The sequence below is a fragment of the Haliaeetus albicilla genome, chromosome 19, assembly GCF_947461875.1.
Source record: "Haliaeetus albicilla chromosome 19, bHalAlb1.1, whole genome shotgun sequence".
NCBI lineage: Eukaryota > Metazoa > Chordata > Aves > Accipitriformes > Accipitridae > Haliaeetus > Haliaeetus albicilla.
The window spans coordinates 13,917,680-13,932,365 of NC_091501.1; the positions used below are offsets into that span (position 1 = coordinate 13,917,680).

General features: G+C 42.6%; 1 protein-coding gene and 1 long non-coding RNA gene across 2 annotated transcripts; one reads left to right on the forward strand and one right to left on the reverse strand.

Annotated features, from left to right (window-relative positions):
• Window positions 1-777: 777 nt before the first annotated feature.
• ATP6V1E1 (ATPase H+ transporting V1 subunit E1) lies at window positions 778-12,830 on the reverse strand. Its single transcript, XM_069807733.1, has 9 exons — window positions 12,673-12,830; window positions 8,975-9,040; window positions 7,323-7,432; window positions 6,772-6,838; window positions 4,873-4,962; window positions 3,451-3,519; window positions 2,962-3,056; window positions 1,986-2,073; window positions 778-1,395 (listed from the first exon to the last, which is right to left on the reverse strand). Exons 1-9 carry the CDS (start codon window positions 12,703-12,705, stop codon window positions 1,333-1,335), a joined length of 681 nt encoding a protein of 226 aa, XP_069663834.1. The 5' UTR covers window positions 12,706-12,830; the 3' UTR covers window positions 778-1,332.
• A 125-nt stretch (window positions 12,831-12,955) lies between these two features.
• Window positions 12,956-13,738, forward strand: LOC138690085 (uncharacterized). Its single transcript, XR_011328887.1, has 2 exons — window positions 12,956-13,064; window positions 13,308-13,738. It is a non-coding gene; the product is annotated as an uncharacterized lncRNA (long non-coding RNA).
• Window positions 13,739-14,686: the final 948 nt, after the last annotated feature.

Sequence of the window (14,686 nt, forward strand, 5' to 3'; positions counted from 1 at the left end):
CTGCAGCTTGGCAAGTATGTTTCATAGCACAATGTAAAATTCCTACCATTCCTGAATCACTGCAATACTTACAGAAGATTATTTCAAAACATATTCCAGCGGTAATTCATCAGTTTCTTATTTCCATGAAACAAGCTTCAGAAGTGAGGACTAGGTGAAGAGTCATGTATTCTGGCAGAGGCTTGTAGTATGGAAAGTCACCTCAAGAATTTTTCTGTCCTACACCATAAAATGTGGAGACAATACTAGTCATCACAGCAGAAGGAAAGGAGAAGTAAGCATTAGTAAAACTTAAGAGATTAGGTAAGGAATATAGTTATGCTACTGTTATTTAACTTAATAGTTACTCTAACAATAGAGAGAATAGTTGTAAGAGAGTCAGTTGTTGTTCCTCAACTCCTAAAATTTAATTACTACAGGGGTATGGTTTGGATCTCCTGAACAAAGCAACAAACCTGTAACTGGAAATGGATTGTATTTGTTATATTTAAGTAGCGCAGTTATGTTACTCTCGTTCTCTCTTGTGAAAGAGGATTGAGGGAGCAAAACTACTGACCCATTTTTTAGGAAGAATGAAGCTCATCCTAGAGTCCTATTCAAATGGCTTGCCTACAATTCAACATTACTCAAGCAAATAGCTTGACAGTACTCCATGCACTTGAATTCTAGCTTCAGATAACAGTTATTACACACAGCCCTCAAGTAGTAAGTCCTTATACACACAAGCCCACTTTTCAAAGGTTGCTGCCAATCCCCCAGAGAGAAGCTACAAAGAACTCCATACACACATGCACTTTTATTTTAATAAATAAAGTTTTACAGGCTCAGGCTTTTTTTTTTTTTAAATCACATATACAGAACAGAGAAATGCCTGACCAAGTAACATGAATTAAACTACTAACCCTGGGAAGGAATGCATGCCCTCTGTAACACTGAAGACCTTAACTGAAAAGGGATTTCCCATCGGCAGCATAGTAATTTACTTCACAGATTAGACAACTTGAAAGACACGTGGCCAAAGCAAAGAGAGTGACCCTAAATGGACCACTTGTCTTTATAGAGCCACAACAGTGCAAGGAAAGCCAAGAGCCCAAATGCCTCCATTTTCTAGTGTCACTTTTGGATGAATATATATGTCTTCACATCCTTTAAGCAATACATTCTAACCACAAGTAGAGAGGCTAAGCACAGCAGGTATGCAAAATTATTCCATTGAAGAACAGATACTGGATGACACGGTAATGTTATATTTCAAGATTTTTAAACTAGCAGATGCTTTTGCATCCCCTTCAGTATGGCAGTGGAACAGATCCCACCTTCTCTCATAGAGGTTTAGTCCAAAAACTTCCTGTTGGCATTAGCACCAAAGAGAGCCACTCTGACTTCTGGCATCATCTGTTGAGAAAGAGTACATCAGTTACATGCAATGGGCAATACAATTCCTGTACAATCCTCATTGCAGGCACTGTGTGATAGCTAGGCTAGGCTTCAAAATTAACAAGTCAATTCAATAGTTTTCTGAAGCCTTTACCTGATCACACATTGCATGCTACTCTATAGACTTAAAGGATTGCCTGTACTGCAGCATAAGAGATGCCAGTGCTAGTTTTTTTCCACTAGGGTATAACAGGTCTCAGCCAAAGTTTCTAGTGCTTGAGCTAGCTTGAGTAATTCAAGTTAGCCTCAGTATTTCAACATCTTGACTGCAGTGTAGTCATAACAAGTCTTTCACTATCATAATTTCTAGGGTTTTATGTTCATGTTTAATTCAAAAGGGATCATTCCAGAGAAAGCCATGTTTGTTGCAGAGAAGCACAAACAGTAGGCAATTTGCTTCTCTCCATTCAAAAATAACTTCTTACTTGTCATCCACGTTGAAATCCAGTCCCACACATTATTGTGACACATTGAAAATACTAGGATTTAATTACAAGACAAAACTAGTTAAATATATCTTGTTCACCTTGGCTGTTAGAGAAACTCACCTGCTGGGCTACAAGGTCCAGACGACTTTCCAGGGTATTGGAAACCTTAATTTTACCATCACTATTATAGATTTCAACACCTCCAGCACTAGAAAGGGGGGGGAAAAAATAAAAAATTGTGAAATCCACAGGACATCTCAAAGTCAGAATGTGGCAGAGATACTATCCCAAATCAGTGCTTACAGGCAGGTCAGATACGTAGATAAGATTTTTTTTTTTTTTTTTTAAAATGTTTTTGATCGTGTCTTAATAGGAATCAGCACAAAGTGATCCACTGAAGCAGCAGTGCAAAGTGTCTTTGGAATTACCAGATACCACAGCTACATACAAGGGTCCTCATTACATGATCTAAATGCAAGGGGAACTATGAAATTTGTCACTTCAGAACAGCTTCAGACTCTGTACTTTATTATTAATAGACAGCTTTCAGATTTTGAGAACTGAGGAAGAGTGCTAAAAGTGTTGTTTGTTGGCCCATACATAAAGATCGCTGACTGTCAGAATAAACAGCTTTGTGACATGTTCTTTATCATACTACATGGAAATAGAGCCTTGCAGACATAACAGACACACCTGCCCCCATCAAGCGATTATCCTGCAGCACCGTATGACTCAGTTTGCTTTGTCTTGAGATAGAAAGCATGGCTACATCTGTATTCTCTCTCTTTAAAAAAAAAAAAAAAAAAGAGTGGTTCAGTTTCTACATACAGTTATTCTCTAGTTCAGTACTGTGAATCAGGCTGCAGGTTGCACAAAACTTTTATTGACATTTTTGATTGAGACAGTGCTTGTCTGGAGGAAGCTGCAGAGTCTGTGCTTAATTAACACAAAGAAGTGCCAAATTCCACTAGAACACCAGCAGACACACTGTGAGGATATTCCATACATAATTTTCTGAGACTGTTCTAGTAGGAGCTGTGACTTGAAAAGTTGCATTAAGTTAGTGCTCTGTATAAAAGACTCCTATTTTCCTTACATTTCCTCTGGCAGGAAGTTGTCTTGGTCAATGTGAACATCCAAATTGCTTTTTGTGGCATTTTTGTAGATGGGAATGCTTTTCTGTACAGCAGTCTAGGATACAAGAAAAAACTCCAATTAGCATTGACAAATGCTAGTGTGCCACTTGAGTTTGGTCACTTAATCATTTGTAGTAACAAAATGAAGGGATTAAAGCCTTTTTCTTTTTTTTTAATTAAGCAAATGTATTCCAGTGTGACTTTTGAGGCAAAACCAATTATTATTCTTAATATTGTAGCAATGTCTAAAACTCCCTAGGTAATATCCAAGCAAGCAAATGATCCCAACTTGAAAAGCATACTTGCTCTCTTGCATTGTATCTGCAGCAGAAGCGAAGCAAGTAAAGCTTGTTTTCATGTCACACAGATGGGATCCGAACAGCAGGTATTTGCAGTCAGGTCCCAGGCTTTGTGAGCAGGATACTGTCAAACTATTCTAGGTGTCTTACCTTAACCATAGGGAGATCCTGTTTCCTGCACCGAACAACTATTTTGGGCTCAAGCAGCTGGTAGAACCCCTGCACAAGATAACCATTACAGTATCAGAAATTCAACATTTCAATTGTCTTAGAATTATTTAGCCCCAAGAAAGGAAAGGAGCTGATCAATTTGAAAACCTAAACCTGACAATATTAGCTTCTTTAGTTCTTTGCTTGCAAGTTCACCTCATGCAGACATTCTGAGAGGACAGCACCAATATCTGGGAAAGAGCCTACAACTATGGATCATGTGTTTCTTTGTTAGCTTCAAGTTTGGAACTCAAGTGCAACTAAACATATGTATCATAGGATTGAGTTCCCCAGACAATGTACATGTATACATAAGGATCACTGCTGTCTATGTAGACTGAGCATGCAGCCAAGCTGACATTCTCCTATGCAGCTCTTCAAGAAGACATGCAATAGTTTCAGGTGCCTGTTCTAATAAGCCCTGCCTTGCAGTTCCTGTAGCAATACATGAGAACAGAATAGAATAGAAAAGAACCGGTTCACTTCCAGTTGGAAGACACCTACAACGATCACCTAGTCCAACTGTGAGTACTGGTGAGCACAGATCCCTCACTGGTTCAAATATAACGGGCCAAGACAGACGTGGCCAGCTTGCAAGAGTGAGACAGGTTTGTTTGATGTACAGCAATACCAGACCTAAGTGTGACAAAGAAACAATACTGAATTGGAAGCACAAGCTGGTAGGAAACACTGTTAAGAAAACTCTGCCATCAAACTGCGGAGAGGAGAGTTCGTGGCTAGCTTCTGTGAGTTTATAGTAACGGGACCGATTCATACCAGGAGGTGGCACTAGTGGTCGCAGGACTGACCCTGGCCAGTGCTGATGGGATTTTTAGCAGTTAATTTCTGGAGCTTCAGGATGGTATTCTAGGTAAGCAAAGCTTTGATTTCTGCTTTGTATTTCTGTCACAGATACATGCCATACTACAGCAAATTTGTCAAAGCCAGGACTTATACATCAAATGCCAAAAGGATTTTAAAAGCCAGTAACTATTGACTTTGAGGTTTGGAGAAACAGCTTTTGCCAAAGGTGCATTTGATCCAACTAATTACTACAGAAGTTTAAAGTCTGCATCCTAAACGTGCATGTTACAATGCATATGTGCCCATCTGCAATTGTTCTCATAATGGAACTGCTGCTTGATACACCAGGTTTTACACCTCAAAACAAGCTGCAATCTTATCTATTCAGAACCCAAGATTGAAAGATATAGCAGAAGTGATGTTTAAAACTCAAAGATCACCCAGCAACATTTGATCTAGACTCCAATACAACCGTAACTTCCAGTGGGTTACTTTTGAAGACAGACACCTAGGAGGATAGGGCTGTGATCACCTATTTGTTACAATTTAAATATTTACCTGTAGAACTAGTCCATCCAGTAGTGTCTGGTACCTGGCAGTATCCTTCACCACCTTGGCAAGTCTCTGCTTGGCCTCATTCAGCAAATCCTACATTCAGAAGAAATCAGATCAGCAGAGCCCATCTGTTTGGCATTTGGTTTCATGCCTACCAACTTTCTGTACTCCTATTATAGCTATCACACCCTGCCAACACGTAAATGTACACTCCAGCTGGTGTTCATCCAAGCTAGACCTTCATCTCTGTGCATGGCACAATATCCTTCCCAAACAGTTCCCTTCTCCCTGCCCTGATCTGAACCCATTATAACCTGACAATAATTCCTTTTTCATGAAAAAGGGAGACCTCAGTAGTAAAAGGATAGTAGTTCAGAGAGAGAAACTAAATATGTTGTAAATCATTGCCTAATGCAAACTAATAAAGTTCTACAAATAACATTTCTTCAGCTTTGTGGTCAAGCAAAGAAATTTAGTCTCTTTTTATCAAATAACATTCAGGTTAGGTATTTTATTAATGTAAGTAAATGCAAGTCAAAATTTAAAAGTGCGAGCTTATTTTTAATTTGAAGTAGCTTGTTTTGATTATCTTTATTCAGCAAATCAGTATCAGATGGGATTGAATTTTTAAGAAATTTGAGTCAATTCAAACACAGCTCCTAGAACTGAACTGTCATAATTACTTCATATAAAGAAATTGTATGATTTGGTATAAACCTTTCTTTACTGTCCTGCCTCATAGTGTTTAAAACAGTGCACGTTAACATAATCAGTACTAGGACATAAGACTATCACAATTCAACATCATGGTCAAACCTAGTTACACTGTCCACCCTAGAGTAACATAGCATTTCTGGGACTGCTCATCTCTCTTGTTGATGAAAGAGGCCAAAGGGAAAAAGAGCTAGCAGCATGTGACTTTAAATGTTTTAAAATGAGGAAGAGTGTTATACATTACTCAGAAGCATGAGGTTGAGTCAGCTGATAAATGAGGAAGAGATTACCCAGCAGAGACTATCACAAGAGTTAGCTCTTTAGCCACCCACCTTCCTCCTCTCTGTGACTATAACCTAAAGTCTGAAACTAGGTTTAAAGAATCAATAAACTGGTGATTTTCTTCTGCTAACTCCCCTTTTTCACAGTAACCTCAACTTTAACATTATCCAACTTATATTTTTGACTTCTACAGGTCTCGCAGCTTTTCCAATAGCTCAACAGCACCATCTAGCAGAATATGGAACACTCAAACTGCCTCTGAGACGGAGTAAAAGATAAAAGGAAACCTGCAAGCTGTATAATGAGCAGAATGAGAATACACTACCCGTGGTGTAAGATAAACATAGTAAGCCTGCACTAAGACCAAACGTAGCCTGCTCTGATAAATGATCAGTCACCCTATACGTCAACACACAGATTGGTCACCTACTAGAACAAGAAGCAAACCTTTTCATATACTGGGGGCCACTAAAGGAGACAGAAAAGCCCAGTTAGTGGTGTTTTAAGCCTACTTGCTTAAGCCATGACAGCTTTAATGCATAAATGTTGCTTCAGGCAAACAGAACTTCAAAGTTCTACCAAGCCTGCAAGACAGAGTTCCTGCTCTTTAAAGAAGTAAGCTATTGTCCAAATAATAGATACAATGTTGCCTGCAATGTTCCTGGCAGAGAACAGTATTTCCCTAAAAGAGCAGGTAATAGAAACTGTGAAAATGAGCTAAAGCAGATTAGCGAATCTGGATTAAATCCTTAATGACTTTTCAGAGCAGCTGGGAAAGCCATTTTTGTATGTTGAAGCAAATGTCACTCAATCACAAATCATATTTTTCTTTAGATAATGGTTAAGAACATTTCCTAACAGATGGTAGAAATAGAACCTCTGTGTCTTTACCATAGAGATACTCACTGCAATAAGGTCATCCCTTGCCTTGAGGACCTTCAGTCTTGCTTGATTCATCAGGTTGGACATCTGACTGCAAGTTGCATGATAAAGTTGAATCAATCCATCAGACTTTGACAGAAGAACTGCAACATTTAACTGTATACTTTACATTTAAAGATAACAATACTACAACTTTTAATAACAAACCCTGTTCACCTGTTTGAATCTGTTTCTGAATTTGCCCAAATGATTACAATGCAGAACTCTGTCCTTCAGTAAAGACCCACCAAAGCTAAACCTGACATGATCATTCATCCCAGAGTAACAGACCAGGGTACAGTTCTAGACATTAACTACATAAATACAAAAGATTCTTTCACCATACTTATTAACAGCTATACTATTGTAGCTCACCTTCGATAATTTCTCCTCAGGAGTAACTAGAAACTCATAATTAGAACTAAATATATTGGCTAAAATTTGCCTATTTGCCAGGGAAAAACAGTTTTGTATAAAATTAGCAATAAAATGAAAGCTCAGGCTCTGAAGTCAGCCATCTAACTTAAGCAACTTACATTTTCTTTTGCTGTTCAATTTGTTTCTCCTTCTTTTCATAATACTCCATGATTTTCAGCCTCTGTGTCTGAACAAGGCGACCCTTCTCAATGTTGAATTCTTCTTCTGCCTACAGTAAAAATCAAATAACTGAAGTGGAAATTGATTCCCTGGGCTGAAAAAAACAGAATCAAAATGAAACAGCCATGCTTTCAGAGCACCTTCATAGATAAGCTAGGATGATACAATTTATGGTTCCATATAAACAAAACATTTCAACCAGTACTCAAGTCAGAGGGAGTTCAGGATGTGTTCTGCTGAACTAGAACCTTGCTAACTAAGATACAGCTTATTTTATCAATTGACTGACACGTTTCCTTGCAGTATTTATTCCTCAGGCACAAAATTACCAAATGTATATATTACATACTGTTAAGCAAAACTCATTTTATCTGAGCTTCATGTCTGATTTGTTTCTGTAGAATTGGTCTCTTTTCTAGCTACAAGAGAATCTACCTAAAACAAGCTACCCAGCCCTCAGTGTCCACAAACTTCATTACTTTAAGTAATTCTTACACAAGGAGAGTGATAGCATAGCTATTACTTTTTTATAAAGACAAGCCAGACAGCATGTGAAAACACATGGCAAATTTTCCTATTTATACCCGAGAATCCAATCTCAACTTCTGACTTCTGTTTGCAGATCATCAGGAATACCTGCTTTAGTACTGATTAAATATTTGTGTAGATCTAAATGTTTAAGGGGGATTAAATATTAATAGTAATACATATGCCAAGTTCAATACCAACAAGATATTTTTAGTATTGGTATAAGGCAGATTGTTAGGGTTGTAAGGCACCATTAATCCTTCTTTAGTAAACATCTATATTCTATCAACAGGTTAATATTAAACTCAATCTCTTGTGGCTTAACATAAGTGAAGAATTCTGCAAGTGATTCAACGCATACCTTAAATGTAAATTTATGTTTTATTTCCCCAGGATACCTACTAAATCACATCTAGAATTTAGTCTGCAGGTGGCTACACAGGTTTAGGTACAGTTATGAACCTGCTTACAAACAAATTTTCACCAACATAATTCAACCAGTTTAACTTTCATCTTTTATCATTTTGGTACATGTATGAATGCTTGTGCAAGATTACTAGCATTAATGCTTTCATTTACTACTAATTTTTCTGCCCGACATGCTATGGAAGTCAAGCAAAAATTAAGATTAAACCTTGTGGTAATAGCTGGCTATGACAAACCTTAGCAGAATTCATAATTATGCAGAGAACTTCTTTAATCCTCAGTGATGTCAAGTTATGTATAGGAGGAAGGGGAAGGTGTTCCACTTAATCCAGTCTATTCACATTACCACTCAGCTCTCCTGATTGCTTAAAAAAACATGAGTGAACTTGCATATGAATAAATTTAAGAACCACTAAGAAAACTTTGACCAAAAAATAGCTCCGACTTGTTTTCATTTGTCAAAAGCTAACAAATATTAACCTTATGGTAGCATAATTTTTTGCTATGTAATAACTAAAGGTGAAGTAAGCTGTAGCTTGCAAAAGTGTTCTAGGGCTGCTCTGACTGCAGCTATCAAAACAGGATGTCAGATGCAGTTTTCCTTTTGCACTTACTAACATTGAACTTCCATTTTTACCTTTGCATCTATTTCTTCAGCCTTTTCATTGGCTTCCTGCTCAATGAAAGCCATCATATGCTTGATCTGTAACAAGAGAGAGAAAAGAAAATATTTTCTGTTGGAAAGGACTTTGATGAGAGAAGGATGTATATAGTCCTCCTTTGTACAGTAGGCCCCTCCACATCCATTTACTAATTCATATAACGTTGTTTTTCAAGGAAATTAAATTGAGCGTACAGGTCAAAGAGTCAGTTCATCTTAACACAGATTACAAGAATTTTTTTTTCCAAATAATTCTATATAATGCTGTTTTGCTGGCTGTCATTAGAAAAATATACTTCAGGTATGCAACTATACAAAAAAAAAAAACCAAATTAAATCTGTATAAATGTGAGACTGTGTATTTTCATTCTTCACTAGTGAGAACAACATTTCTGCTCCAACCCCCCAGCCCTGCCCCAGGATTCATAAAAAAAAAAAGAAATAAATCCTCACACAGTAAAACAGCCTGTTTGTTATGACATTTACATGAAAGATAGAAGATTAACATAGAGTCCCTGCTCTACATCAGGTATGGATGGCATTTGAATGAACGTGGGCCTTCCACACTAGAAGTGAAGCAAAGCAAAGGGCAACTGACAACTCTGGTCAGATCGGTACAACCAGAAGTTCCTTTACACACCTAAGAAATCTTTCTTGAAAAAAAGTAATAAATTCTGTAAAGACTTACAAGGTAATTAAAAAAATGCAGCTATATGGTTCAACTCAAAATGACTTTATATATAAAGTAGTTGCATGTTAGTTTGGAGGAAGTGGGGAAGAAGACAGAGATAGCAGTGCTAGTTGATCAAGACCACATCAAGTATATCACATGCTGCTTTAGAACCTGGTATGCACTAATATATTCTACTTGAAGAACCTTTTTTACACCACCTCAAAACACTGTAAAGCATAGGTCCAACAGCTTAAAGACAAGGAAAGCAATTATACTGAGTTCTGCTTATTTATCACATGCCTTTCTGTGACCAGGCCTAAGTTTAGGCTCACACTTGGGGCAGACCGTGAGCGACTCATGCCCAGCCAGACTGCAACTTTAAACAGGTATAGCCATTTCCAAGGTCAGATGGAGTGGACCGTACAGTTGAGCAGACTATAAAAACCTACTGACTTTTTGCTTGCGCTTAGTGACAAGACACATTTTGCAGACAATCTGGTCTGAATAAACTTGCACGAAAGACTCTATTTATATAATCTCATATTAAAGTGAAATATTTTAAAGAGATAAGAAAGGTGCCAATGTGAAAACTGAGCCAATGTGCAGAACAGCACTATGCCCATATAGATGAAAAAACAGAAGTGAACAGACAAGCGGAAGATTTTAAGCATGTGCAGTGGAAGAAGTGAACAATAATATCTACATCCTCAAAATCAAATCAGCAATTTTTCTTTCAATTCCAGTTTGCAACACTTTCAAGTGCATGTCCATCTATAGCGTCAGTTTCCAACCCTGCTCACTTGATGAGATGACTGGTTAAACCAAGCTTTAAATCTACCTGCATTTCAGAAAGGACAAGAAAGGCATATAAAATAAGGAAATTATTTTGCTGAAAAGTCTATTGTTGAAGGAGACCAAGAACTTTGTATAGTAGTAGTAACCCTTACATTACTGAGTTACTTCCTCCAGTTTGGTTTGGTTTCTGAATTTTGGGAAAGTACTTTAAACAGTTCCGGGTGTTCAAAAAACATCCTCTGCATAATGAAGAGGAATAAGATGGAAGCAAGCTAATAAGGCATCTATTTCCCCTAGTCTGGTAAGACTGAACAGTGTTATTTCCTTCAAAAACTGTTGTAGGAAATCCCTTTTTGCTTTCCCTAGAAATGAAAAGAGATCCTAAGTGAGACTTTCACATCTATAAATAGGAGTAGTTTTAATAACACTGACAAAAATATGTGTTTTTAAACAAGATTAATTTTAAATGAAGTTAATAACTTTAGCATAGTAGATTTCCTACAGAAAGGAAGAGAGGGTTTTTCCCATCAGTAGTAGTGTGATTATCCTTTCCATGGGAAGTTCTAGATGTTAGACTGGCTTCAGCAAGAAGTGACTAGCCAGATTATACAGAACAATCCATTAAACAAACACCTTTGACAGAATAGAGCAAGCAAGTAAGTCTATCAATGGGAAAAAATCTTAATTAGAGATGATTTTCAAAGTGAAGATTACTGAAGGCACCATGGCAAGTAGTTAAGAGTTCAGAGGACCAGTTGGCAAATTCATTCCAGATTCATACACATGCAGAACTGTTGCGCCATACGCAGCATTCTCTTTTCAGTTAACAGGATCACCCTAGACTCAGGAGCGTAAAACAATGACAGGGAAGTTGCAGATGTGAAATGCTATTAGCATTACATGTTTAGTTTATCAACGGATCCTAAACTAACCTTTGAAGTTCAGGTCCATGGCGGCTGAGCAAGACCAACCCAATGTCAGCTTTATTTTTATTATCTTCATGAAAGAGGCAGGAAAAAAACAAACAAGCTTTGTGGATAAAAGGCAATAGAATGTAATGCTACAATTCCCCTTTCAGAGAAAGGCAACCTACTGATTTTACTTTCAATGTGATGCTTCCTTGCCAAGAGACTATGTTTACTGAATGAGAAAGTGAGACACGAAGCACTTATGAAGCAAAGGACAAAAGGAACTTGGCCGATCTGCTCATCACCTGTAGGAAACTCCACAGACCAGTGCCAACTGGATCCGTGCAGTCTTTAACATGGCACACCATTTTCAACCCAGCTCAAAGCAGCTTTTTTAGGCAAGGGCATTGTTTACCGTCAATAAGGACAAAGTGTCCTGCCTCAGGAGGAAGTGTCCACAGTCAGACTTCAGGGTTGTAAGTTTCCATTGCAAGAGAAGCCCAGGTTGCACTACTCTGCTTAGGATATAAACGTGAAAAAGGCATTCGAGAATGCTGAATTGCCTCCCCAAATGCTAAGTTACAGCTAATTAGATGTAGCGTAGCTGTAAGAAAAAAAAGATGGAAAGGCCTTGGAGAGCAACATCTAAAAAGACAGTACTTATCTAGGGCAATGTATTTATCTGCCTTAAAGTGCAATTAAACACGGTAGATAGCATAAAGCTACTTACGATCCCCTTCATTATAACCTGGCAGAGCGTGTCATCAAAATGCTTCAGCAGAGTTCCCCAAAGGGTGGCCAATCAGTCCCACCAGGGAAAAATTCACTTTCTTCAGAAACTTCTTTCTCACTAAGATTCCCAGAGAGGATCCTTCCCCTTCACCAACCCTTGCCTTCACAGGAGACCGCTACTCTTCCACCCCCAGAGCAGGAGACCCTATTCCACAACTAAAACGTGGATCAGCCGCTTCTGCTGTTGCAGGGTTCAGAGCTGTCACTATCCCTCCCCCTCCGACCGGCCTTTTACCAGACAAACGGCCCTTCAGCTCAGGCACACCCGAGCCCCACACCTGGCACGGCTTCAGGGCAAGGAAGCGGCAAGGAGGCTGCCTCCGCCACCCCGGCCCAGCCCCGGGTGCCCCTCTCCTCACGCTGGGTCCGTCCCGTCAGCTCCCGGGTCCCGGCCCCGGCCGGGCCGAGCGCAGTGTGGAGGAGGAGGCGGCGGACCTGGCAACGGCCGCCGCGCTGCCCGCTCCGGGGCCGCAGGACGGCGTTCGGGCTGGGGCCCGCGGCCCTACCTGCTTCTGGACGTCGGCATCGCTGAGCGCCATGGCGGCGGCGTTGGCGGCGGCGGGGCTCGGTGGCAGGCGGCTGGGGCCGTTGGCGACCGCGAGCGGAATCAAATCCGGTTCGGGTCACAGCTGGTGCTGCTGCCGCTGTGTCACGCCGCCCCGCCCACTTGCTCCTCCGGGCCAATAGAAACCTGAGCTCTGGCCGGCGTCACGGGGGCGGGTCCTTGCGCGTGGCAGGCTGCCATCTTGTGGTCGGGGACGGGGTTTTGTCTTCAGCGCCTCTTCGCTACCGGAGCGGGGAGCGACCGGCCCCGCCCCGCCCCGCCCCGCCCGGCTTCCTTCGCGCCTGTCGCCGGTGGCAGGGCCGGCAGCTGCTCCCGAAGCCCGGCCGGAGTGAGGTAGCCGTGGACCGCCCGGAAGAGAAAAGCAGCAGGGCGCAGGGAGCAGCCGGCCGAGGGGAGCAGGGAGGCCGGAGGTCGCGGCTGTCGGGTGGAGGTGGCTTGGGGGAGCCTTGTGGCGGGCCCCTCAGGTTGGCTGTACTTTTGTGGTTAACAGCTGTGGCACCAGCGTTTCATTGTAGAAATACGTGGTGGGGACTCACAGCCGCCTTTGTCATTACCTTCTGTCATTTTGTGGTGCAGAAACGTTCAAGACCGTTTTCGAATGATGTGCTGATTCTTTAGGAGTTCTGTTACTGCTTCCATCGTTTTCTTTATGGCAAAACTTAAAGCAATCTTCATAGCCTCTAATGGTATTTGTTTATTCTAGCTGGCGGGAAGCTTCTATTTCCATTCTGCAGATACACCTACTGAAAAAAATAGAACTGTTCCTTACAAATCAGTGTCAAACGTGGTATTTGTCATATCCCTGCTCCTTCCTGGCCTACTTCTGTTTCGTCAATTTTTACGGCACCTTGTTTTCTGTGTGAAAAAGCTTATTACAAAACTGTGTAACTTTTGTCTTTTTTCATATTGCGTTTACATTACAGTGCGGGGAATCAACTTGTATTTTGGGGCTTGAGAGCACTTTACTGTCGTTTTGGGCGCAATCTAAATAAAGCAGTCAGAACTGCATCCGGACTTGCTTCCTTTCCTCCAGCCCAGGTGCTCTGTGACACCCCCTCCCCCCCAGCCTTAGGGGCGGCTTTCCGTGTGGGGCTCTGACCCAGCCAACCTGCACCTACAGCCCTCTGAACCGCAGCAGGGCCGCGGAAGCCGACTGCCACCCGCTCCTTCCCTCAGAATCTGCAAGGAAAGCGCCAAGGGGTTAACGCGAATCCTCCGGTTGCGTTTTTCCTGCGTACGTGTGCCATTGGGCGCAGGAAACCCGCTCCCGCCCCGGGGGAGGGGCTCCCCCCCCTCCTCGCCCCGCAGCCGCTGCCCCGGCGGAAGGGCCGGCCGCGCCGCCGCGCCTCTTCCCGCCCCCTCGGGGAGTCACGTGAGGGAGGAGGTGTCCCGCCGGGCCCCGCCCCTCGGCGCGGGCCGTGACGCGCGACACAAACTGCCGCGACGTGACGCCCCCGCCGCCGTCCCCTCCTCCCCGCCCCTCCATCATGGCGGCGGCGGCGGCGGCAAATTAGGGCAGAGCTCGCACCGCCTCGCGCGCGCGCGCGGGCGCCCACCACCCCCGGCGGACCGACCCGGAGCAGCGCCGCTCCTCGCCCGGCCCGCCCGCCCCCCCCTCCTCCTCCTCCTCCTCCTCCTCCTCCTCCTCCTCGCCCCCCGCGACGCTCACAGGTGAGGAGGGGGGTGGGGGCGGGCGAGTTATTTATTTATTTATTTTCCCCTCGCGCCCCCGCCGGCCGGGAGTGGGGTGGGGGGAGCGGGCGCGAGCGCGAAGACGGCGCGGCCGTTGGGCAGCTCGGCGGCGGTGGCACCGCGCGCGCCGCCGCCGCCGCCTCCTTCCCCCCCTCCCCCCTCCCGCCGCGCGCTGCCTGGGAGGGGAGGGGAGGGGAGGGGGGAGCCGGCCGCTCTCCGCGGGGCCGGTGGCCGGAGAACTTCCCCGCGGGGGCGGGGCGCGG

Bases quoted from the DNA above. Each gene is read 5' to 3' on its own strand.
- ATP6V1E1 (XM_069807733.1), bottom strand. From the start codon at position 12,705: ATGGCGCTCAGCGATGCCGACGTCCAGAAGCAG. The intron at 9,041-12,672 runs GTAGGGCCGCGG...CTCTTGTTACAG, and splicing joins ATGCCGACGTCCAGAAGCAG to ATCAAGCATATGATGGCTTT. The intron at 7,433-8,974 runs GTAAAAATGGAA...TTTTTACTGTAG, and splicing joins CTGAAGAAATAGATGCAAAG to GCAGAAGAAGAATTCAACAT.